General features: G+C 36.3%; 3 protein-coding genes and 1 long non-coding RNA gene across 5 annotated transcripts; 2 read left to right on the top strand and 2 right to left on the bottom strand.

Annotated features, from left to right (window-relative positions):
• Nucleotides 1-9127: 9127 nt before the first annotated feature.
• LOC130732671 (uncharacterized) lies at nt 9128-10535 on the bottom strand. Its single transcript, XR_009017100.1, has 3 exons — nt 10407-10535; nt 10152-10254; nt 9128-9186 (listed from the first exon to the last, which is right to left on the bottom strand). It is a non-coding gene; the product is annotated as an uncharacterized LOC130732671 (long non-coding RNA).
• Nucleotides 10536-12739: 2204 nt separating this feature from the next.
• LOC130725188 (uncharacterized) lies at nt 12740-13834 on the top strand. The gene has a single exon (XM_057576440.1). The coding sequence runs from the start codon at nt 12740-12742 to the stop codon at nt 13832-13834; it is 1095 nt and encodes a 364-aa protein (XP_057432423.1).
• A 691-nt stretch (nt 13835-14525) lies between these two features.
• LOC130730642 (probable galactinol--sucrose galactosyltransferase 2) lies at nt 14526-20415 on the bottom strand. 2 transcript variants are annotated; one of them, XM_057582698.1, is made up of 14 exons: nt 20240-20415; nt 19052-19259; nt 18262-18503; nt 17868-17958; nt 17635-17683; nt 17453-17544; nt 17242-17349; nt 16952-17074; nt 16263-16815; nt 16082-16149; nt 15850-15984; nt 15530-15747; nt 15259-15347; nt 14526-15171 (listed from the first exon to the last, which is right to left on the bottom strand). In XM_057582698.1, exons 2-14 carry the CDS (start codon nt 19240-19242, stop codon nt 14857-14859), a joined length of 2274 nt encoding a protein of 757 aa, XP_057438681.1. In that variant the 5' UTR covers nt 19243-19259; nt 20240-20415; the 3' UTR covers nt 14526-14856. The 2 variants fall into 2 exon arrangements, with proteins under 2 accessions (XP_057438681.1, XP_057438680.1); XM_057582697.1 differs by lacking the exon at nt 20240-20415 and adding an exon at nt 19736-19866.
• A 969-nt stretch (nt 20416-21384) lies between these two features.
• Nucleotides 21385-23064, top strand: LOC130725182 (uncharacterized). The gene has a single exon (XM_057576434.1). The coding sequence runs from the start codon at nt 21385-21387 to the stop codon at nt 23062-23064; it is 1680 nt and encodes a 559-aa protein (XP_057432417.1).
• The last annotated feature ends 3177 nt before the right edge of the window (nt 23065-26241 follow it).

The raw sequence follows: 26241 nt of genomic DNA, 5'->3' as shown, positions 1-26241 counted from the left end.
TTAATTTATTTGAGTTATGGAGTCTTAGGTCAAAATTTATATTAAATATGATATTAGTTATGAATTCCATAAGACACATAATATTAGTTTAGGTTTGTTGACGTATTAATCAACTAATACTTAATATTAATAATAAACCTTAACAGTTAAAGGTTACTTAATAAAAAAAACTCCTCTATCATTCCTCTTGAACTTCCTTCATCAATGTCATTTTATAGACTTCTACTATTAATTTAAAATTGTTTTAAATAAATTTATTATTTTTTATTTCTTATAAGTTATGAAATTCAAAAAGGTATTTATATTTATTTATTTATATGTAATATTAAGGAGAAGTTTAGCAATCTCGAGGGTAAAATAGTCTATCCATAAAAAATGTTTCATATATTTATTTTTACCTATGAGCTTTTAAGTAATTATACATATGTGATTTTTCAGAACCGTTCGATAGTCAACAGACTTTTAATCTCAGTCGTTCGATATTCCCCTTGAACTTCCTCCATCAATGTTATTATATAAGTTTCTACTATTAAGCTCAAAATTATTTTAAATAAATTTATTATAGGTCATAATTAAATATTAAATGTGATCTGGTTATGAATTCTATAAGACACATATTATTAGTTTAGGTTTGTTGAGGTATTAATTAACTAATAATTAATATTAATAATAAACCTTAAAAGTTAAAGGTCACTCAATAAAAAAAAAACTCTCTTTAACTTCTTTCATCAATGTCATTCTATGGACTTCTACTATATATTAATTGAAAATTACTTTCAAAAAATTTACTATAATTTATTGCATGAGTTATGAAATTCAAAAATGTGTGCTTAATATTAAATAAGATCTTAGCAAAAGAAAAAAAAGACTATCACTAGCCCTTTTCTCTACCACTATTTAAATTAATATGTGTCAATACTCATTCAAAATGTGCACTTCACATAAGCTTTGTTGAAGTATTTGCTTTTATTTCTTCAAAGGCTCAAGCTTCCACACAGTTTTCCAAGTACATATATCCAACTGCTAGCTATTGATGTACTGACCTAGAATGTTTACATGTGTTCTAACATGCTTTTTTATTTCATGATGATCTTCAACTTGATTTCATCATGTAAAATTGATATACCTAAAAAATTAATTTCTCTTTGATTTGCTTAACTTTTTGTTGTGTAGGATGACTCAAACAGTTCGTGTTCTCCATGTGTGGAAAATAAGGGATTTCAATAAACCTCAAATTGTTAATAGTATTGAACTACTCTTAATCGTTGAAAATGTAATCACTTTTTTGTTTTCCCCACTTTCATGGTACCTAATTCAAACTATTTATTGTTACCATAACAAAGTTATGCAATTCAAAATGTTATGGTTCAATCATCTGCTAGAAAATATAGAGTCACAAAGCATAAATACAAGATTACTTGAATGAGCATCTCAAAAACTGAGGAGGCTACAAGTGTCACTGCTCCTACAACAAAATTTGATTTTGTATAATTTAATATAGTTAACATCATTTTCAATTTAATTGATCATCTCTAAAGAAATCAAAGTTTATAGTACTAATTTATTTTATAAAATAAAGGACATATAATACCACATAAAAACTAATTTCATCTTCTAAATAACAATAATCCATAAGAGCTTAACCTCTAACATTGCTTCCTTAAATGAATGGCCCTAATACTATGTTGTTTCTTACTTTTTTTCCATTCTTCATTACTTTACTCTACATTGCATGCATCGTCCTCCTCAATAGCCACTAATACTCAATTTCTCCAAGATGCATATTGTATATATACAAAGCTTTCTTCTGATCTAACTTTCAGATGTACATGTTCACAAATAAGTATTCGTAGCTTACAACTTCTCTTATTTTTTCCTGTGAGAAGGTCCAAATTTACTTAGATTGTGGAAATTTTATCTAGGCGGGTTTAACTTAATTTCATCCTACTTTATATTAGGTTTAATATGAACAAACTATGAGTTATTTGTAACCAAATAAAAAACTATGAATTATTTACTTTTAAAATATTTATTACTTTCAAGTTTATGTGTCAACGTTAATATAATTATAATTTTCACCAATACTTAATTTTATCATAACGAATAGCAAAACCTAATAGTAACAAAGAACAAATTTTGTATTTAAGCACATATGTTATTGAATTCATATGAGTTATAAAATTTCATAGGAAAAAATTTACATTAAAACTTAGAGAATTCCATAACACACATTATTACTTTAAATTTGTTGAATCATTATCAAGTAATAATTAATAATAACAATAAAATTTAAAAGTTAAAGACCATTTAATAAAAAAACTTCCACTATCAATTTCCCTTTGAACTTCCTCCATTAATATTAATTAGTCTATAGTTTTCTATTATTAACCTCAAAATTATTTTAAATGAATTTATTATTATTTAATTCATATGAGTTATAAAATGTTATAGGGGTAAACTTAATATTAAATATGATATTGTACCAAAAAAAATATTAAATATGATATCACTAAAAAAAGATATACATAATAAATACTAAAATAAAAATAAAAATATGTGATGCAAAAAAAATAAACCCCATAAACTTCATTCATTAATGTTATTCTATACTAGCTTTCTACTGCTAACCTCAAAATTATTTTAAATGAGTTTATTATTATTTAATATTAAATAAGATCTTACAAAAATATACTACTTCTATCTGTAACGTACAATAAAATTGTTATATCAAAAGAATAATCCAAACACAAATAAAAAAAATAAACACACTCATAAAAAAACGTACGACAAAAAAAACACAATAAAAACATAAATTAACACTTCGACAAAAAAAAACATAATTATCACAAATAATATTATTTTTTCTCCTTTCATACCAATAAATAATAAAAAACCATAAGAAAATACAATACAAAATAAAAATGAATGCCCCCGTGCAACGCACGGGTAAAAAATACTAGTTTTACATATTAGTGTAGGTTTTTAGCAGGCAACTTTTTTTTACACTTTTGTCCCACATTTACTATAAATTCTAGTATGATCCCAAGAAATATTTCAGATAATTCAAAGTTCATCCTGAAAGTTTCTAACTTTTGTTATGACCCTCTTCTTCCACTCTCCTTTTTCTACAACATCATATGGACTCTTCATCTAAAAAAGTATCCAAACCTTCATCCCATTACAGAACCTTCATCTATTTACCTCACACTCTCTCTCCCTCTCTCCAAAACCTTCTTGCATTTGCGTTTATGGTGGAAGAAAAGCTCAATCTCAGATCCCACGCTCTCTCAAGAGTACGCTCAGATCCTCCCTCTGCTTCTCGGGCTGCTTCCCTCACCACCGCGTGAGGCTGAGGAACGCTCAGAGCTCTTCGCTTCGCCAATCTCTCGCACCGCAAAGATAGGTGTTGCATCTTCATCCCTCGGATTGTCTACCACCATCTCCCTCGCACCACTAGCAACAAACAAACAAATCTGCTAATCTGTGGGTTTGAGGTTTTGGTCCTTTGCCTCTGGTTGGTTGTGGTGGGAGAGTAATGCGGGGAGAGGTTGGGGCTGCTGGGTATGTTGTTTCACTTGTTTAGGTTGGATTTATTTCTGGGTTTGGGTTGGAGTTGGGGTAGATTTTGGATAAAGATCAAGGAATTGGGAGGGCATTTCGTACTGCAATTGTTGTGGGAATTGCAGCTCTTGTTGGTTTATATTTCGATTTCAACAGCATATATTAGGCTCAATGTACAGTTGTCGGTCCCTTTAACATATGCCTGAAACATGGGGTTTAATTTCTCAATTCTTTTTTTTTTTTTTTCATTTTGTTCTATATGTTTCGCAGACATGATGGCCATACAATAAATGGTACCATTAATTTGACAGAGAAAACAACTTATTTTCAGCAATGTAATTATAGCTGGAAGAATTTTCCTTTTGGTTAAATTGTGGCAGTACATTTATATTAAAAAAAAAAGATGAACATCTGGTTGAAAATTAAAATGTGATTCTGGATTTGAATGACTTTCTGGGAAGGGATGAGTATCTTTTTGGGGAGGGGGATGAATTTCCCAGGAAGGGATGAATTTCTGGTTGAAATATGATTATGGGGTCATTATAGAAATTATAATTATAATATATATGGGTTCAAGTAGATTTTAAAATAAATGTGGGCCAAAAGTGTAAAAAAAAGTACCTGCTAAAAACCTACACTAGTAGGTAAAATTAGGTTTGTGCAATCTTACACAAGGAAATATTTGTGTACGGTAAATGAACCCTCAAACTTTTTATAAAAGTATGTTATGTTTTTAATGTTACAAGTTTTTTATAGGTATATATCGCCCCTACAAGTAAGATCTGTCAATGTTGGCATCCCCCAACAACTATACCAGGAGTTGTGGGGCATTGGGTCAAATGACAACGGTTATCAGCATCATGACCCCACCAAGTAGGTTCATAGGTGCCATAGGATAGTAATGAAACATATAGTAAGGAACATGTGTAAATAGCACCGGTCTTCAAAGGAATAGAGTTAATGTAATTGTAGCTAGCCCACCAAATTTTGTACTTGATAAAAACATAGAAGTTGGAGAATTTAAGTGATTCCTCAAGAAGTGAAGTTTATTAAACATGTTGGTGGGATGTCACTGCCCCTGCAAAGATGAGGGGTATGTTGATGATTTTAATCCACTTTTGGTTGGAAAATTTAGCTGCAATGAGCCCCACTAGCCAGGTAAGAGTTGACCAGAAGAACCATACCATTTCAGGGTAAATGTCATTTTCGCTAAACATCTGTTTGGGTCTCACTACTCCCCATATGATTGAAGTCTTAAATCCCAACATCACCCGGACAAGTCCATGAAATATCCTCTCAGGATAGTCCTCAGGATATTTCATGGACTTGCCCTGGTAAAGTTGGGATTTACAAGACTTCAATTATATGGGGAGTAGTGGGACCAAAACAAGTGTTTATCGAAGATGGTATTTACCTTGAAATGATATGATTCTTCCTTATTGGTCTACTCTTACCTGCGCTAGTGTGACTCCTTGTAGCGAAATTCTCCAACCAAAATTGGATTAAAATCATCAACATACCCCTCATCATTGCAGGGGTAGTGGCATCCCACCAGCAAGTTCCATAAACTTCACTTCCTGTTGAGTTATTGGAATCTTCTCCAATTTCTATGTTTCTCCCAAGTACAAAGTTTGGTGGGCTAGGCACAATTACATTATCTCTATTGCTTTGGAGGCTGGTGCTATTTTCATTAGCTCCTTACTATATGTTTCACTACTAACCTATGGCACCTCTGGACCAACTTGGTGGGGTAATGATTCTGATGATCATTGTCATTTGGCCTAATACCCCACAACGCGCTCTTGGTATAGTTGTTGGGGGATGCCAACATTGACAGATCTATCTAACTTGTAGGGGCAATATATACCTATAAACTTATAACTTTAAAAACATAACATATTATTATAAAAAGTTTGAATGTAATCATAACTTTTCTTTATAAGTTTTAATATTTTAAAAATATTAGGAAGCTTTTCTAGATTAAGTTCCTTTCTTTTTTTCATGATTGAACCCATGGACATATCAGAAATGAGGCAGTCACTCCTCATTAGTGGTAGAGGCACAGGGATGATTTCCCCCTGCTTAGTCACCTCTAGTTTTTTAAATTTCTAAAAAGAAGAAAAGAAAAAAATTTGCAGCAGTAGCAAAGGTGAGAGGCCAGAGAGTACAACTGTTGCTCCTTGAGATGAGGAGAGTGCAATGCAGTGGCAAAACTTGAAGAAAAAGTTTGACGGAGCTAAAAAAATATTTTAATACATAAACTAAAATATTTTTTTATCAACAATCTCTTTTTTTTTTTAATTTTGGTCTATGGATATATATATTTTAACTTTGAATAGGTTTCTTTTACTTAAATTATCACATTTGAATATTGAATAAGCTGTTACAAAGGAAAAAAAAATGTATAAATGTTGATGCCTAGGTTTGAACCTAGTACTTCAACATCATTAGCGTTTGATAAAACCTATGGACTATTGTAGTTCTTGCGCTCTTGTTACCACCTTTTGTTTTAATATAGTATTTCTGAATAAATTTTGAGGGAGCTATATCTCCCCCCGTCCCCAAGAAGGTCCGCCTCTGGTGCAATGAGACACCATCCTTGGAGAACATGGGGCAAAGATGCTCTTGTCTATGCCTTTCTCTCAATTCTCTTTCTCTAGAGAATTCTATTTTTACTCACCTCTCCACACTACTGTGAGGCTATTCAAAATCTTCTTCACGTGACAAGTAGGAGACAAGGATTTTTTTTTTGTCAAAGGAAAAAAGTGGGCTACGGCCCACAACTTGTTCAATTCTTTTTTTTTCCTTTTTAATATAAAGAGAAGGTGTTCAGATTGGCTTAAGGGTGATGCAAGGAAAAATGTTCTGATTTAGGTGAAATTACAATGTGTGGATCCTGTATGTGAATAATAATATTAGTACTTCTTTGGCTTAAAAGCATTTCATGCCCCTGATGTATGACGATTGTGCAAAAGTCGTCCCTACTCTTTTTTTGTCTACATTTGTACCTTTCATGTTTCTAAAAAGTGCACTGAATGCCTCTCTGTCACTCTGACGTTAAAAAATGGGCCACGTCAGCGTCCTACGTGGTGTGACGTGTAATTAAATAAAAAACTGAACTTGGGAAAATGGGGTCGGGGATTCAAATCCAAGACCTTGAACTAACAAAACACACACTTTATCAGTTGAGCTACACAACCAATTTGTTATATTATGACTAAAGTTTGATTTATATCATACTCATTCATCATCATCTTCATTGTCTCATCATTTTCTTCATCATCTTCATCCCCAACTACATTAAACCCCATATTTTTCCATCTCCAGAGTGACGGAGGGGCATTCGGTGCACTTTTTAGAAACATGAAGGGTACAAACGTAGACGAAAAAAGAGTAGGGGCAACCTTTGCACAATCATGATACATCAGGGGCATGAAATGCTTTTAAGCCTATTTCTTTTGGTGTTTTACTTTCTCCGTTGCTTGTTAAGGGTACCCTTTAATTGGGGTTTATTATGTTGTTATCCTCCATGCACTCAAACTAATCTTATATTTCTTATGCTTATATAAAATATTTCTTGCACTCAAACTAATTTTTTGTTCTCACTAAAATACCTAGGTTTTTTTTGGTACATTCTTTATTTGATAAGAATTGAAATTTTCTTAAAAATTATATTCCTTTAGATCTTAGTCATTCACTAATTTTTTTGGCTCTTGTTTCCGCCTCCGCATCTGCTCTTCATGAATTTTTTTTCCTTAATATGAAAAGCTAAAGCAATTAGATTCTACAACTAACCCTAAATGTTGCTAGCTCACACTCAACACACTGGAATCAGAGAAAATTGCATATCTATCAATCATATTTGAGTATACTATTTCCGCAAATTTTGAGGGCAGAGAAAACAAAACATACTTGAGTCTCAGTAGTCATGACTCATGTGCTTTGTTTTTTAATGTCTCCCATTCCTTTAAGTCATCACGAACGGCTGCAGCAAAAAACCCATGTTAAATATTATCATTAAAATGTAGCATGTTTATATGTTGATTAACTTCTACATGTGGAAAGAAAATGGATTCTAATAATTGAATCGGGTACACCTTAATTAAGAGCAACTCTTAAGACACCTTAAGAGCACAACTCTGAAGATAGGGAACATGCTGAAATTATTATCTGATATTGTTCAAAGAAAAAGACTCACCATGAATTCCATTTCTCTGACAGAAAATAAACCGAGAGGAAAAACTACAAGCAAAACAAAAAACTAAAAGGGAAATCCCAAACACTTTGAGTTTGATGATTGAGTTGCATGTAATGACTTAAAACTAAAAGGGAACTTAACTTGTGTGAAAAGAAAGAACTATTGACTAGGAAAGGAGGTGATTGTGAGGGAATAGAGCTGCATAGTAGACATTGTCAAAAACTAAGAAATCAGCTTGGTAAAAAAATTTGGGAAAAGTAATCACATGCAGAAAGCATTGACAGTTTTAGGAATTACCCCAACCAATACATGGTATGGGAAGACTTCAGTTGCTGCAAGGATTCCCCTGCAATTTTAAATGAATTAATTCAAATCTTACCAGCTGCAAGGGAGTCAATACAACTATCCCAATAACAACTATGTGCTTGGAAGGATACCTACAAAAGGGCGCAGCCAATGCAGCTCAAAATACATGTTTTTAACACTGTCTTCATGATGTAGATGTGAAACTCCATCTTCAGATTTCTCATCAGCACCATCACCTTTTGATCAAATATTCCAAAGCTTTGAAGTCATTCTTTTACCTTACGGAGACAGTTATAAATAAGAACGAGGCTGAATCATATAAAGCAATGTATACATATAAAAACACTAATGAGTGTGACCTTAAAAATTTAATGGTTAAGAGGATACACATAAAAAAAGTTTTCTTTACACTAGAAGACTCTCTTATAAGTATGGAAAAGCCTATATACACCAATCACATACCATAATAATCAAGAAATTGATCAATTACCATAAAAAAGGCCATGCTTAGCAAGCCGATCTGAGAGAAAATTATTAATGAGCTTCCCCCCGCTGTATATAGGGCCTTCAAATCTAAAATAACCCAATTATTTACTACATAGTTAGGATAGGACCCATGGAGTAGATAACTGGGTTATCCACTATCAAAAGAAGATATCACTGTCAAAAGAAGATATCACCTACATCATGCATTCTAAGGGCTGACAAAAAAGTTTTAAAAAATAAAGAAAGAGAGAAGATGCACCACAAATTATAATCTGAAGGACTAGATGACACTTGATGCTCTGCAACAATTTGTCAGTGCACTCCCTTACTTTCATATAACTTTATGATTACCTTATTAGTTATTAGCTATTGGTATCATACTAAACAAGCATTTATGACTCAACAACAACAAAAGCCCTATCCTACTACGTGAGGTCGGCTATATGAATCAAACTATGTCATTGTGATATGTTAAAAAACCAAATTAATTATGAGTGATCTTATTGATAACGAGATCATCTTTAACAATATCTTCCTGAGTTCTTTCAAAATTCTAATTTGAAAGGGGAAACACACCTTACCGTCAATTTAGCATGCCCCAATTTCGCCAAAGCACGCTCCACTTCTTCACTCACCTGTATATTGTAGAATGAGAAAGATTAAAAGAATTACCTTACTAATGGTAGATCATTTTTGTTTTGATAGGCAAACGTTAGTCGTTAGTTGTTAGTAAGTTCGTAAATCCCTTCAAATTTCCCTTCCAGGATTCGAACCCTGGACCTTCCCCTCCCAACCCTTATGTCCCCTAGCTCTTACCACTTGAGCTAACCCTCGGGGACACTAATGGTAGATCATGACTGATAGGTTGTTTTATAGATTCAGCTAGTTACTTTTTTCTATATGAAAGCAATTAACATAATATTGCTCTAACATTATATTGCACTATCATAACATTAATAAGGTACTACTTTTATGAACTCGCTTCTCTTGTGAAGTGTTTAAGCAGAGGGTCTACTATTGTACAGAAATGTGATTGATCATTGCAGGTAAAACAACCTACTAAAAATATAACTCACAATTTTTCTGAGAAGAGGTTCCAAAGATGAGCACAATCTCTGCATACTATCTACATTTAAAGCTTCTACAATTGCACTCTTTTGAGCCATCATCGGTGTGAAGTGTCACAAAGTTTGTATTAAAATGCACATAAAAACTAAAACTACTGAAGATAAGGACACCAAGGAATAAGTTTGGGAAGCTCAAAAGTTGAGAACATATAAAATCCATGTATCCAATGCCACCTTCACTTAGTAAAAGATATCATTAATGAGATTAGTTGTAAAATCCAACTCATGTAAAAAGGGTAGCTCTCCCTGCCCTATTGTTAATCTCTAAAATGTAAATTTCAACTCGTTATTATCTATTTTGACATGACATTTATTATACTAAGTAATCATTTATTGATCAATTATGAGCGAGGCCGACAATGAGGAAAGCATGGAAAAGTTTCTCAAGTAGAAATTACAACTTTTACATCACACTAATGAGTTACACAATCAAGTGCATGTTTGGTTGCACGTTAACAATGAAGAAACACTACCTAAATTATGTCTCCCATCCATCTGGTTCTTATCAAGCCTGCTATTTTCAGGATTTGGTTCAACTCCTTAGTGTCATCAGTATATCTTATAATCAAAGATAGCCTATATACAAAAAAATTATGAGTTGAATGTCAACAAATTTATATTTATACTCTAAAACATTTTTCAATTCACATAAATAGATAATTATCTTCTATAAGAAAGTAGGCAATAAAAAGAATTGGAAAATGAGGTTACTGAATTGGATAACCTACCAGACTAGGAATCTTGAGCCACAACACTGCTTACAGTTTTTCCTGGAAAAAATAATGGTAGCAGACAGGATTCAAACTCAGGCAAATGAAAAATGGAGTGGTTATGGTCTAAGAGAGTTTTACCAATCAATCAGACACCACCATTGAATTAGGAACCAAAACACCTGAAGCTTCGTAGACAAGGAGAAGCGCAGAGAGAGGTCCAGAATTTATGCCAACTTTTCACTATCACGGATACAAAACAATCTGGCTTTAAATAGGCCCTGCAATCAATCTTTAACGTAAACATAACAATATATCCTATTTTTCAGCTAATATTCTAACAACTAAGAATAATTCAAGTTCAAAAAGAAAGAATAATTCAAACTCCTAAAAGCCAGTTTATCATCCAACTGTCCGTAATAGTAGTTGTGGCTTGTACCTTCGCGGCATAAAAAACGAATAATCAAGACCAAGGTTATTTATAGCATGCGTTAATATTACTTTGTTTTGGTTGAGAAATATATTACTTCATTGTTTTTTTTTCTTGAAATATATTACTTCAGTTATTAAGATTTATTAAGATTTATTTATTTGTTTGTTTTGTTTTATTGTTTTACTTAGTCTTTATCATGTGTTAGGGGTCAGTTGTATGGTTTAACATGTAGCCTAAACTTTAGGAGAAAATTAACATGTTTTATCCGTTTTAATTTTTGTAACCTCCCTGACAGCGGCGCCAAATTTGATCGAGGCCGTACCCGATGCAAATAATTGATTTGAGAAAAACTGTAGTAACTAGGAAGTGACTCCTAGGTCGTTTCCCAAGGATTATCGTTTCAACAAAGATTCAAGAATGCACACACACTGGGGGGTTTTATGGTTCAGTTTAAGTAGACAAGTAAAAGTAAATAAACGGATTAACGCAATCAAGTAAAACGGACGAATTCCTTTGTTCAGTATATCGCTACTCAATCATTGGTATAAAAAGATCAATTCTTTCTTATTAATTTCCTAGTTCGTGAGGATTAATTAACTAAGCGATAACTAATTCACAGATTCCTAAACTAAGCGATTAAGAGCCCCTTACGACCTAACATGAACTAAGCGAACATGCATCATCTTCTAATTCTAGATTAGAGAATTAAGCAAACCTAAATCAGAAGTAGAGATGAAGAATATTAATTAAGAACAAATTCTACATTAAGGACTATACCTCAAGAGCGCGATATACGTTGCAAATGAATTCGATCCAATAAAGTTAGTCTTCCATGGAATGGGCGAAATCAACAATATTATTGGAGAAGAGAATAGAGATTAAAAGCATAAACCCTAGCAGAACTCTAATATTACTGAAATACGAAGTTGCATTAAAATAATAAAGTAGAAGGTAAATTGTTTGTCTCGGCACAAATCCTTAAATAGAGCTGAGATCAAATCATAATCAAATCCTAAAAGATAAAGATAAATCCTAAAGATAAGATTTTAAAATTAAAAATTTAAATCAGTTTGAATCCTAAAGATAATTTCTTCCGAAATTAAATCCTAATATAATCTAAAATACAATCTTCACTTCAGCACAAATTCAATTTTCATTCCGCAATTTCCAAAATGCCCTTACTGCCAAATATAACCTGAAAGTAATAATAAACTTAATTAGACCTCATAAAATAAATCCATTCCAAACAAAGTCAAATAAGCATAAAGAACCATCATCAATGACAAATTAAGGTTATAAAAAGTGGGTAAAATATTGCTCATCAAACACCCTCACACTTAACCTTTTGCACTCCTGGACAAAATAAAGAATCAGGAACATGAAAATAAATTTGAAACAAAAAGGGAATCATGTATGAAATGCAATAATCTAAAGATCACATACTCAACAATGAATCCTAGGAAATGCAAAGAAGTTGGCAAAATCATAAAGACAAGTAAAGAATCAAGAGTCAAGAAATCCATGAACATCATCCAAACATCCAAGCATGCAAAATAACCAATCAAACCAAGAGGTGAGAACAAATATGATAGAACCTCACAAGTCATGCTCTCCAAGTGTTTACTCTCAAGTGTTTAGAGTTTGTGTTTACGCTCAAGGCACTTAAAAAAAACAAACACTACCATAGGTTTGACAAGCCGCTAACATCAACAATAAAAAACACATGCACATAAAAATCAAAAAGGACTTTTAAAGGTTGTAATGTGACCAAGGACAAGGTAGGATAAAATATGAGATAAGTAGCTAAAACCTTAGGAAATAGAAGAGCAATGGGGAATAAGTAAAAAGTAAGTCAAAATCAACCCAATATCATAGCTTAAGATTTGCAATTCTTCCTCCAATTCCACACTTCAATATCATGCCGGTTTGGAACAGGGACCTGGTTGAGTTGGTTTTTTGGCCTCCGACAGCGCATGAGATTTTACAAATCTTTCTTCCTATGCGGCCGGCTAGTGATGTTCTCTTTTGGCCTTTAACTAGTGATGGTGGCTACACTACAAAGTCTGCCTATGGATTTATTCGTCAGCGGCGCATTCGAATAGAGGCTTCCTCGTCTTCAGGACAACTGCCCCATGCTCGTTTCTGGAAGACTTTATGGGCCGTTGATGCTCTCCCTCGGTGTAATGAAGTAGCTTGGAGGGTGGCAAAGAATATTGTCCCAGTGAGATGTGCTCTCTGTGTTCGGGGGATGCAAGTTGAGGAAGAATGTCCATTCTGTGGTGTGCATCCAGAAACCATTGTTCATGTTCTCTTCTTGTGCCCGGTTGTTGCAAGATGGTGGTTTGCTTCACCCATGGGCGTGCGGTTCCGGTCGAGCGACATCCCTGCAGATTTTTTGCAGCAAATTTTCGACCAGCAGGATGACCATTTGACGGGGTTATGCTTCACCTTTCTGTATGTGATTTGGGAGCTTCGTAAGGTCGTGATTTATCAACAGAAGGTACCGGAGTTCACAGGCTTTATGGCACGGTTCAACAACTTGCTCTCGATAGCAGAGGAAGGCGTTTTGGTGCGGCCACCGGTGGAGAATGGATTGCTAGCACGGAACTCTTGGACCAGACCTGGTGAGGAATGTATTAAAATTAATTTTGATGCTCCATGGGTTCATAGTGCTCCTACAGGTCTTGGATTTATAGCGAGGAACAATTTAGCTCAAGTTATGGCCGCTGCAGTGGCGTTTCCTATCGATGCTACCTCATCAATTATTGCAGAGGCTTTAGCTTTCCATTGGTCGCTCTCTTTGGCCAAGGATCTTGGATTCCAAACGGTGTGCCTTGAAACAGATTGTTTACAGCTTTTTGATACTTGGATGAAGGCAAAGGGTGGCGATTCCTATTTATTTTCTGTCATTAGTGATTGTAGAGACTTGGTCTCATCGTTTTTTCACTTTAGTTTGTCTTTTGTCATAACTCGGCTTGGATTGAGGAGGTGCCGCCGGAGTTGGAGTCTTTAATTCATGCAGATGTAATAGCCTCTGTGACAACTTGATTTTTCTTAATATATTATCCAGTTTCAAAAAAAAAACCTCCCAGTTGTATCAATTAGTGAATAATATCTTAATCAAAAAAAAAAATTAGTGAATAATATCAGAATTTCAATTCCCCACTTTTCTCTCTTGCATTGCAAAATATTAATGAAAGTAGTAATCAAACATATTTCATATTATATATATTATATGAAAAATATAAAGTAATTTCATTAACTTAAAGAATTAGTATTCGTCCCCGAATGATAACTAAGTAGTAAGAGCTAGGAGACATGTGGGTTGAGTGTGGGAGGTCCATGAATCACTCCCTAAAAAATGCAATTCATCTTTCCGATATACAAAAAGAAAAACAGAATTAACATTCGAAAAATAAAATGGATTGAAAACAATGACGAAGTTTATCTAGCCAAACCTCATCAACATGAACAAGGGAGTGTTTGGACAGATAATCACCTACCTTACTAGCATCACACAATACATCAACAAAAGAAAGAGACAAAAACGAAGAGACTAATCTAAAAATGTCCCTAAAAATAAGCCCCACAAGTACATGCTTGAACATAAGGGTTGGGAGGAGAAGGTTCAGGGTTCGAATCCTGGTAGGAAAATTTAAAGGGATTTTCTAACTTACTAACAACTAACCACTAACATTTGCCTATAAAAAAAAAAGTACATGCTTGGACAATCTTTATTAATCAACCTCTTGATAACCATGAGACAATAAGACTCCACATGCACAAAACAAAAACCAAACTGGACCATACTCAACCACTTGATGTGAACTTTTTATTCAAAAGAAACAAACACATAATGGGCAAACAACATGATTTCTCTCCCCACGGATGACACGCTACTCTTAATTATACATTTGACATTGCAACCAAGGCATTTCCCCCACCCTTAGCTACATAGTACCAAATGTCGAATATTACAACAAAACCCATCTCCCTAAACAATGCACTTAATGCCTAGTGTTAATGATTGGTGACTTAAACTTGGATCTCTATTGACCATCTATACAACTCCTCTGAAGGAACTGGGATCAAGAAGGTTGTCAACCCTGTCTCTGAGTCATAGAAAAAGTCGGTTTCACTGCCATCTACTGCACACTTCAACGGGCTCTGGGAGGAGTATACCCCAAATCTGCCATTTCCTCTGACTTTCAGAGCAATAGTTGCTGTGTTAGAACTCACCTCACCATCAAATAGTTCTGGTTTGTTGATTTCAACCTGCTCCACAGCTCCTCCAGTGTTAAACATATCCAGTAGCCCTATTGCTGCAAAGGAAATACCTGGTGCTATTTCCTGTTCAATAAACAAAGGATAGGTTAGTGTTTAGACCAAAAGCAGGAATCCAAAATCCAAGGAAATATCATATTAGTATAAACTTACATGGATTGGACAGAAATGGAAAAGTTCAAACTCCAAAACTCTTAGTGTCACTGGAACAGAAACTCCTTTTGGTAGCCGAATAACCTCACCTGAAATAAATAAGGAAGAGGATTACTCTACCAGACATCAAAGTCAACAAAAGTACATCATAATTCATAACCCTTCTACACACATGATGATTTGCCCATCTTGAAAGAGAGAATTGAATTCATCTTCCTACTCATGTATTAAATTCATAGTAACTGATTACCAAAAAGAATATTAATAGTACCTGATCTATAAGCATAAACAATAGTCTCGCCAGACCATTCAAGACCAGCAACTTGGGGGATGAGGTCAACATCAGAGGCACAAACAGAGCCACTGAGTGTACCAGGAGATGCATCATGGATGCGAGTTTTCTTCTCAACCTTGCACCATCCAGCACCTTGGCAGTTAAACACACCAACAACTCCACTGCACTTGTTCAAGTTCCATATTTTGAGCATGCTGGAAATTGCAATTTAGTGAAATGAGTCAACTGTCTTCAATTTTATTTTCAAGGAACATGGCTTTAGAAGGAACACAGATACTAGGGTTAAGAAAACAAACCTAGTCCCATCTCTCGCTGGATCAACAAAGAGAGAGTCACGGGTAGGCCTTCCCGGTAACTGAGCACGGATAACCGAACCATCCGGGAGAACTAGCTTCTTCAGGAGATCGAAATTGTGATTACCTGGCTTGTCACTGTAAATCGTCATAAATACAAAAATACCAGTTATGAACAAGCCAGTTTCATCTAAAAGCAGAAAAATAAATGTGCAAATTGTGGCTATGACTGTACCTAACATAAATTGGACATCCACCAATTGCACGAGCCGCAGCATGATACTCTGCTGCTGGGTGTAAACTCTGAAATTACAAAAAAAAAATCTATTAGCATGAAGAAAAACTTTATAGCTTTTGAAAAGGAAAAAACAGGCACTGACTAAATTACGATTTAACAGCACTTGAGTTATACTTACATGGAACATGTCCCAATCTGTTTGCATAAATTCTCCAAGGAAGAGAGAGTTGTATGCAACAGATGAAATATGGATGGTGTGGGAAGCAGGATCATGAGGGTAAAAATCATCAGAGGCTCTCACAACAGCGGTCTGCTTCGAACAATAAAGTCCATCAGTATTGTGACACATGCACGCAATGCATCCATTGTCGGCAAAGTTACGAGCAATGGAAGCCTCCAGCGCATGATGATAGCTGCGTGTGAGTGAGACTCTGCCACCGTGTCCAGCACCAAGGGTCTCAATGATGTTCTGCACATCAACCTTCACTCCATCCACTCCACACGAAACTAAGTAAGCATGGAGCTCATTGTAGAAATTGAAAACCTTTTTTGGGTGCACTAGGCCTAAACCATGTACAGCCAAGCTGTCCATGACAATGTCTGGTTGGTTTCCAAGTACACCAGGTGACTGGACTGGATATGCCAAGGCAGTGTCATAATGTTCCATGCCAACTGCTGCTGGCTTCACACCACCCCAATAACCAGCTAGAGCATGCCATACATAAACATTTCTGTCCAACAAAGGAAGAATTCAGAAGATTAATTAGGCGAGATACTTGCCAAATATTAATTCCCTCATGTGACGAAGCACTACTGTAGAAAAGAAAATGCACTACATCAGAAGTTTTTAATGATCAAAGACCATACTTCACATTGTGATGCTTCTTTACTCCTTCTACAAGATGCTTGAGACCTGATGTTTGCTCGCTGTTCTGTCCATTCTTTTGAAATTTAGTGTTTTCTTTGATACCAGTCAACCTTGTAGCAAACCTGCAATCATTACAATTTCAAGTTATCAATTGCAAGTTCTTTACTGAGATCAATTACAAAAAAATATAACTACTTTAAATATGTATATTAGTATGGATAATTGAGATATAGGTAATTGAATTGACAACAGAAAATTGTTAATAGTCATAGAAACACAGAAATCTTACTGTGCTCCTTCTTGTACAACGCAATCAGCATCCTTTTGTTTACTTTCAATCTGTTGCCAACCATCATCTATGATGAGGAACCGTGGAGGTGTACCTCCCTTAGATAAGCTGCAGTCATGTTGAACAAATTTCAGTGTCTAGCTAACCTTTAAACACCATCTTCTTCATTCATCTAAAACAAACACAATGTACAATTTCTCTCACTATTTACCTGTTCAGGCCTTCCTCAACACCCTCAGCTGTGACATCTGTATAGAAAGCATCCCATGTACACCAGCCAAACCAGTCAACAAAAGATGGCAACTGCATAAAATCAACAAAACAAGGTGACGATATCCAATAGATATTAACTCAGCATAAACATTAGTAACACTGCAAGGAAGAAGGTCTTACTCTTTTCTTCTCACGGTGAACAAAAGTTTGCAAGTACTTTTCCACAGCCCTTGAAAAATAAAATATAAAGGAGTCAGTAAAACTTCCATATACATATTCTGATATTCACCAAATGAAGAATAAGTTCTAACTAAATAAGACAAGACAACGTGCGGCTTTTATGGGTTAAGAAGATCATAGGGACAGTAGCACAAAAACATAGTAGCCAGACAAAGGGGAAGAAAATATCTTACTTGACAGCTTGGTTGATGACTTCAAAAGGGTTGGTCCCAGCATGCAAGTAAACCGTGTGAAGGCCTTGGTTAGTCTCAACAGCAGAGTCCCCTGCAAAACCATACCACATACCAAAAGGGTAGTTTTGGGACGCCACCCTATATATATTTTTCTCCAAAGCTATAAACTCCATTTGTATGATTCAATTGATTGATAGTCATCGAGTAGTTTATCCAGTCCAATTCTATTTGCATTGATGACGGCTCCACCCCATATTTTCAGGTGGTGAGACCTTCAACTTTTGGATGACTGGAAGGAACTGAATTAACAGCAGACATAGCACTAAACTATGAAATAAATGCTGTGTTTGATGCAGCCTTCACTAAACCATATGCATAACCAAGAGTTACTCACCACTCTCGAGGCATATCTCTATCTCGTTTTTGTCATTGCCTTGTAGAACAGCTCGGAATGGACCCTCTAGGAGAGGAAGCAAGACAGTGTAGATGGTAGGAGAATTCTCCTCATCACCTTCGCTGTCTTTGCTTTCGATAAGCATGAATTGAGTCTCTAGAGGGACATCCCTCCCACAAGTTCCCATTCTTTGCGTCATCCACCATAACTTGAACCGGAAAAGACACATGAACCGTTGTCCCCTGTACATGAAGTGCAACAAAAATTAGTAAACTCAATGCACTCACGCCAATTCATCAAGAGTCAAGCCAGTAGTCCAACTAAGTTTCATAACAAATAATAGTTTAGCATAATCATGGTTACCAATAAAAAATACACCATCCAGGTTAATGTACTGCAATCAAATTTTTTAAGATTTTATACTTAACCTAGAATAACCAACCTCAATTTAAAGCATCATGTCTGACACTAAATCTAGATGTAAGAGCAAGAAGTGAATTGAATTTCAAGTAGAAGATAATATGAGTAACACCAAGTCATTAACATCAAAATTGATCCTGTTTATTCATCACCTCAAATCATTTAAACATGAATTCATTTCTGAAGGTTATTATAAACTTTCTGACAATGAAGTCTATAAACTAAATAATCCAAACCACTCACATAATTTCAAGCAGTGAAATAAACTTAGGATTGTCAACTAAAAAGCAGGTACATGAGTTTCTGTTAACAACAGGACACAATAGAAAAGAGTGGCATATGTGAATTAGTTGTGAGAGCAAGAACTTACTGTAAAACACCCATGGGGAAAACATGAAGGCATTTGCTATGTGAAGCTGTAGCACCAACAAATGCACCAGCAACAAGGCCCTTCCCAGATCCTGGAGTCAGCACAACGTTGTCAGGCACCCCAGTCAATATGGTCTTGCCATGGACAACCAGGTTCCCATCGTTAACAGAGATCTTAGGTGTGACCGTCATCTTCAAACACTTGATCACTGTGTCACCAGAGCAAACATTAAGGACCATAAGACAAACATGTTATATGCATAAAACATAAAAAGAAAAAGAATATCACTGTATCACAAAACTAGAGTGTAAAGATTAGAAAATTACAACTATTGAATGTTCCAAGAGATTAAAATTTATAAAATTTGCTACATATTAGAAATTAAGAGGTCTAACTAACTCAACCTAAAAGCTAGCTTAAGGATCACAAAACTGCAGCATAAAGATTAGAAAATTATAACCATTGGATGTTGCTACATATTAGAATTTGAGAGGTCTGAACTCTGACTCAATCAAAAAGCTAGCTCAAGATATGGGAGTTGTTCTACGCTTATAAAAGCTATCTATATCATATCTCTAGTCAATGTGAGACTACTGACTCTACAGAACCCCGAAACTTTTGAACTAGAATATTAACACATCATATGAATAGTAATTAAATTGTTAAGTTGTTCTGAAGGTATACCTAGAGAGTTATCATGAGAACGATGATGATGGATTGGAAAGGTTAAGCAGAAACTAGATTGATTGCGATGTGGAACTAGTGAAGGAGGAACCCACTGTGTTGAAGTGGTGCTTAGCATCATCGTATTCACAAATTAAATGGATAAATAGGAACCAAAAAGGAAAGTATTGTTGTCATGCTTTTTGATGTTTGCCATAAAAGTATTTTCAGCGGCAACACCTCTTCCTAATAAAATAGATGATTCTACCACGTAGGAGTTTCTACAAGGTACGAGGACAGTTTTGTCACCGAAAAATAAAACTCAAAAAAGAAAAAGTTCAATAATTTCGCACTTCCTCGTTTAAGTAGTTAGTTGTAGATTACAATTTTTATGAATAGAAAAAACATTTGTAACGAATAACATAAAACTTAATGCATAAATACTAAGACGAGTAATTAGTCTCACGGCTCGTTGAGATTAAATTATCATGATAACTACCAAGAAAAAACTGAACTATAACATACCTTCACGTATACACGAGAGAGAGCTGGAAAACTCAACAAACAAAGCAATGGATTCAACAAGAGAAGAAGCACTGCATTCCAGGAAGGATTGGAAAGCTCCTTCTATGAAAAACTGAAGCACGAAACCACGCTTATTAGATTGGTGCTTTGGTTCTGATATTTAGGAGTTAATAATGGAAATTGATGGCTTTTATAGCAGATCAGATGGTAAACATCGAGCAAGTTCCAGACACCTCATCTGACACGTGGAAAACGGCGTACCATTGGATGAATGGATCCAACTCAATCAATCATCCACTATTACTATATTATTGATTATTAATTGATTATTATAACAAATTATTCCGACAACTTATGTAGGAAAATCTTTCCTAGTGGCGGCCCAAAAATCAGTAGCGTGAAGACATGTGATTCTGAGTTTCTGATATGAGGTATGTAATATTGTTGAATCATGATTCATGAGTGAGGCTAGAAGCATTGCATTTTGCATACATGCATCTAGATAATTAATATTGTTTAATAAATCCATCAATTCAACTTGCAACATATAATGTGTGGGAGATATTTCAAGTTGTTAAATATAATGAATTATATGTATGCATATCTTGAAATACAGCGAACCTCCATAAGAAGTGCTTGCTCTGTTCAAGTTGGGATTAGATACCATGTTGCCCAATGGATTTTATATGTTTGATCGTAAAAGAACAAAAACTCTTGTTACCTAATAATGAAAACTATTGGAGTGATTTACACTGGCCGAATGGATGGCAATAAGTAAGATGACTACTGGAAGATTTATAACTTGGTTTATATTATCTTTGTTATTCATTAAAATATTGGTCATATTTTCTTAATTTATCTAGCTTATAGCCCAATTTTAGAGTTTCAAAAAAATTTAGTTACACATATTAGTCTGTTAAAAATATATATAGATAAATCAGAATAGTTCATTTTTATTTTTTAATATTTTTTTATTTTTTACTAATTATTTAAGTCTATGTAATTTATTTAAAAATAGATTTTTTATTTTTAAAATTGTGTAAATGCAAAACTGTCCTTTTAAATATATTAATTCTTGCAAAAAACTTTGATTCTAAAAATCACTCTACTCTCAGCTCCAGTGAATATAGACTCTGCTAGGGTTTATGGAGGCTTTCTCAGAAGGCGATGGCCTTCTTCGTTCGCAACAACAAGGCAGTGGGGCAAATCAAGCCTGGGGGAAGACGTCCTTTCGAGACAAATTGCTAGGGGGAAAGGTAGCACCCCCAGCCAAGACAGCTGTTAGCTTGGTTGAACAAGGAAAGATGAAGATCGTTCACTATAATGACAACCCTATGCTGCCACAAGTGATCACAGATGCGGATGCGATCAAGGAGTTGTGCTATCCATGGCAAGAAGCTTTGGTAGTATCACTACTGGGAAAGAAGTTGGGCTATAGAACCATGAAGTCTCGCCTCTCAGCAGTGTGGAGACTTACGGCTGATTTTGATCTGCTAGACATTGACAATGGTTTCTTTATGGTGAAATTTGATCTTGCCGCTGACAGAACAAAGGTTATGGAGGGTGGGCCTTGGATGATATTTGATCATTATCTAGCAGTGTCTACATGGAATAAGGATTTCTTGTCACCTCTGGCAAAAGTCTCAAAAACTCTTGCGTGGATTCGCATTCCAGGACTAAATGTGGTGTTCTATGATGAGAGTTTCCTTCTTGGCGTGGCTACTGCAGTGGGAAAACCTATACGAGTGGATGGCAATACGCTTCGAGCGGAGCGGGGAAAGTTTGCAAGGATATGTGTGGAGTTGGATCTAGCTAAACCTGTGATTGGCAAAATCTGCATTGAGGGATTCTGGTACAAGGTTGAGTATGAGGGATTGCACATCATCTGCTCCAAGTGTGGTTGCTATGGACACAGGGGAAGAGATTGCACCTCAGGTACACCAACTGCCATGCTAAAGGAACAGGAGGCGCCGCCGTCACAAAGCCAGCAAGATACGCCAAACCCTAGTGCACCGACGGCTGGAGCGAACATTCAGGAGGATAATTCGCAAAACATAGAAACTGATGTACTCATGGGGGCGGATTCTCAGGGAATTATTCCTGGGGGTTTAATGGTCAATGATGTGTTTATTATGGAGAAGCCACATAATATGCCAGATGCAGATTGTGAAATTTTAGGAGAATGGATGGTTGTTACAAAGAAGAAACGTGGCCCTAAGAATCAGCCAAGTAATGGAAAGAATCTCCAGACAGTAATGGAAAAAAATAAAGCTCCACCAAATCAGGAATTAAAAGGGAATGGTATCCTGGCTCCTCAGGGGAAGTCAACGCACGTGGCTATTGAGGATGATATTAATAAGGGCAAGCAGCAGGAGGAGACAGGTAGGGACCACACTAGGCAAGGGAAATTTGTTGGGGAAAAAGTGTGGATTAAGAAACGGAAAGAGGGACCCACTAGAGCAGAAAAAGATAATGCCAAGACCCAAAATTCAAACCTGTTGGGATCTGTTCCAAATTTTCACATGGGATCAACAAGTCAAATAATAAACGTAGAAAAAGATACTGGGGCCAAAGTCCGCGAACAGGTTCAACGGACAGGGGACAATCAACAAGCTCCTGTGCCAGTTTGTCCCATGGCTACAGAGATGATAGATGGTGTTTTTAAGGCAGGAACCCAATCGGCAGTAGCTTATGGGTCTCGTCCTCCTGATAACTCACAGGGAGGTGATCATGAGATGGAAGTGGCATGTGGAGTGCAGCCTACAGAGTCAATTAGCACGGATGAGATTGCGCCTGGGCAGGAGCCCAACATTAGCACAACGTAGCATCGGATTGCTGTGTGTTCTGGTTCGCGTTTAAATTGTTTTTAATGATTGTACAACCAGATTTCAATGTTCTCTCATGGAATGTGCGTGGTGCCGCAAATGCAGTATCTAAGAGGAATTTAAAAGAGATGCTGAAGAAACATAAGCCAAATATTTGTTTTATTCTGGAAACTCATGTCCAATTCAGCCGTCTTCAAAATTTCTGGACTAAACTAGGCTACAGTTCTGTTGCTATTGAAGAGGCTCAAGGCCAAGCGGGGGGAATCTGGGCGCTGGCACTGAATGATATAGCTGGTTCTGTGAGTGTTTTGGCCTCTCATGCTCAGGTTATTACCTTATCCATCTCTATTGGCAATCTTCAATGGGTTTGTTCAGGAGTATATGCGAGCCCTATTCCCATTAATAGACAGTTTCTCTGGAATCATCTGCGGGGTGTGGCTTCTACGATCTCTACTCCATGGGTTTTAGTGGGTGATTTCAATGACACCTTGGCCTCAACCGAACAACGTGGTGGTATTTTTTCTCATTCAAGAGCGCAGACGTTTCTTGATAATCTGAATTCTTGCAACTTGGTGGATATTGGTGCAACTGGTATGGCTTTCACTTGGTTCCGACACTGTCAAGGTCAGGCTCCTGTCCACAAACGACTTGATCGTGCTGTGGCTTCTCTTCCTTGGCGTGTGGCTTTCCCGGAGGGTGGAATTGAGGTCCTTCCCAGACTCCATTCAGACCATAGTCCCATTCTTCTTCGGTGTGGGAGAAAAATTGAGAATATGGGGAATCGACCATTCCGATTTGAAGCAGCCTGGGCTATGCATCCTCTATATGGTGATGTTGTTCAAGAGGCTTGGCAGAAAGGAGGGCCGGATGTGCTGACGGCTCTTCATGAGGTGAAAACCGATTCTATAGAATTTAATAAGAAGACTTTTGGCAACATTTTCCGGCGTAAGAGGCATATTGAGAATTGTATGGCGTCGATTCAATTGAGACTTGAAACAGTGGACTCGGTGGCGTTACTACATTCACTTAATAGTCTCAAGAAAGAATATAATGAGATCTTGGCCCAAGAAGAAATGTTATGGTTCCAAAAATCTAGAGAAAAATGGGTTAAATATGGAGATCGGAACACAGCTTTCTTTCATGCTCAAACTGTTATTCGCAGGAAGAGAAACCGCATTTTGGGGCTTAATCTCCCAAACGGAGTTTGGTGTGATGACGTAGAAACTCTTCAGCAAGGCGCTATTGACTACTTTAAATCTTTGTTTGCAGAAACAGTTGAGGTGGATACATCCTGCTTGCCAACTCCGGGATTGCTCCCTATCCCTGCGCATTTTATTCCGGATCTTGAGCGAGAAGTCACCAAAGATGAGGTCTATATGGCTCTTCAGCACATGGGGTCATTCAAAGCTCCAGGGTCAGATGGTTTTCATGCTTTCTTCTACAAAACATATTGGGATGTGGTAGGTGATGCAGTTTATCAGTGTGTTAAAAATGCTTTTCAGACTAAACAGTTTGATCCTGCTCTAGGGGAAACTCTTATAGCTCTCATCCCAAAATTGGATTGCCCCATCTCTTTTAAGGATTTCAGGCCTATCAGTTTGTGCAACGTGATTTATAAGCTCATCACAAAAATTATTGTGAATAGAATCAGGCCTATCCTTAATGAGATTATTAGCCCTATGCAGAGTAGTTTTATCCCTGGAAGGAGCACTAGTGATAATGCTATTGCCCTTCAGGAGATAGTGCATCATCAACAAAAGGGCCGCAGGAAAAACGGAAACTTGGTGTTTAAACTTGATCTTGAGAAGGCTTATGATCGGGTTGACTGGCGTTTCTTGAGGGAAACTTTGGTGGCTTTTGCCTTCCCACCTTCTCTTGTGGATCTCATTATGCATTGTGTTACAACATCTCAGTTATCTATTTTGTGGAATGGTGAGCGATTGCAGTCGTTTGCTGCAAAGCGGGGACTTCGTCAAGGGGACCCTCTATCTCCATATCTCTTTGTTCTTTGCATGGAAAGGTTCAGTTCTGCGATTTCTACTGCAGTTCAGGAGGGGAGGTGGGATCCCATTTGTACGGTTCGAAATGGCCCTGGTTTGTCCCATCTCTTTTTTGCAGATGATGTTCTTCTCTTTGTTAAAGCGAAGGACAGCCAAGTGGCTTGCTTAAAGGAGCTGCTAGATAATTTTTGTAATGCATCAGGCTTGAAGGTTAATGAAGCGAAATCCAAAATCTTGGGGTATGCAGGGCTGAGTACCCAGAAAAAAAACAGAATTGTTGGTATTGCTGGCTTTCAATTTACTTCTGATATTGGCAGGTATTTGGGTTTTCCTATTTTCCAGAAGAGGATTAATAAGCAGGATTTTAATTTTATTTTTGATAGAATTAATTCTCGCTTGGCGGGTTGGAAGTGCAAACTCTTGAATAGAGCAGGAAGAGTAACTCTGGCACAATCAGTTCTTACTGCTATGCCAACCTATTGTATGAGTCAGGTATGGATGCCTCAGGGTGTGTGTGACAAACTGGATGCTACTGTCAGGAATTTTATTTGGAAAAATAGGGATGGCCGTGGTATTCACTTGGCTGGGTGGGATCGTATTGCTCTCCCAAAGAGACTTGGTGGCTTAGGTTTGAGAAAAGCTAGAGACCATAATGTGGCTTTATTGGGTAAGCATGTGTGGGAGATCCTTGTGGACTCTAATAAACCCTGGGTGCAACTTATGAAAGCTCGGTATTTTCCAAATTGTTCTTTTTTGCTTGCAACTGAGAACCAAGGATCGTCAGTTTGGAGGGGTTTCTTGAAGGCTAGAGAGGTGTTGCGTCCTGGCTTTGAATTTAAGATTGGTAATGGCTTGTCATCTTTCTGGCATACACCCTGGTGCACTCCTCAGCCGCTGTGTCAGCTTGTGGACTTTGTACATTTTTATGATGTAGAGCTGCAATTAAAGGATATTTGGGATGGTGAGCACTGGTGGTTGGAACGGTTATGGACGATATTACCTGATAACTTGGTTGCTATTATTAATGAGGTTGCTGGTAGAATCAATCCTGGAGTTGCAGATAGTGTTTGTTGGTCTGGGCACATCACAGGAGAGTATTCCACGGCTTCTGGCTATAATTGGATTATTAGCCAACGTATGCTTGCAGCTCCTGGTGACAACTCTCTGAATTGGACCT

This window comes from Lotus japonicus, chromosome 1 (assembly GCF_012489685.1).
Source record: "Lotus japonicus ecotype B-129 chromosome 1, LjGifu_v1.2".
NCBI classification, from domain to species: Eukaryota; Viridiplantae; Streptophyta; class Magnoliopsida; order Fabales; family Fabaceae; genus Lotus; species Lotus japonicus.
This window is presented reverse-complemented; position numbering and strand designations above follow the sequence as displayed.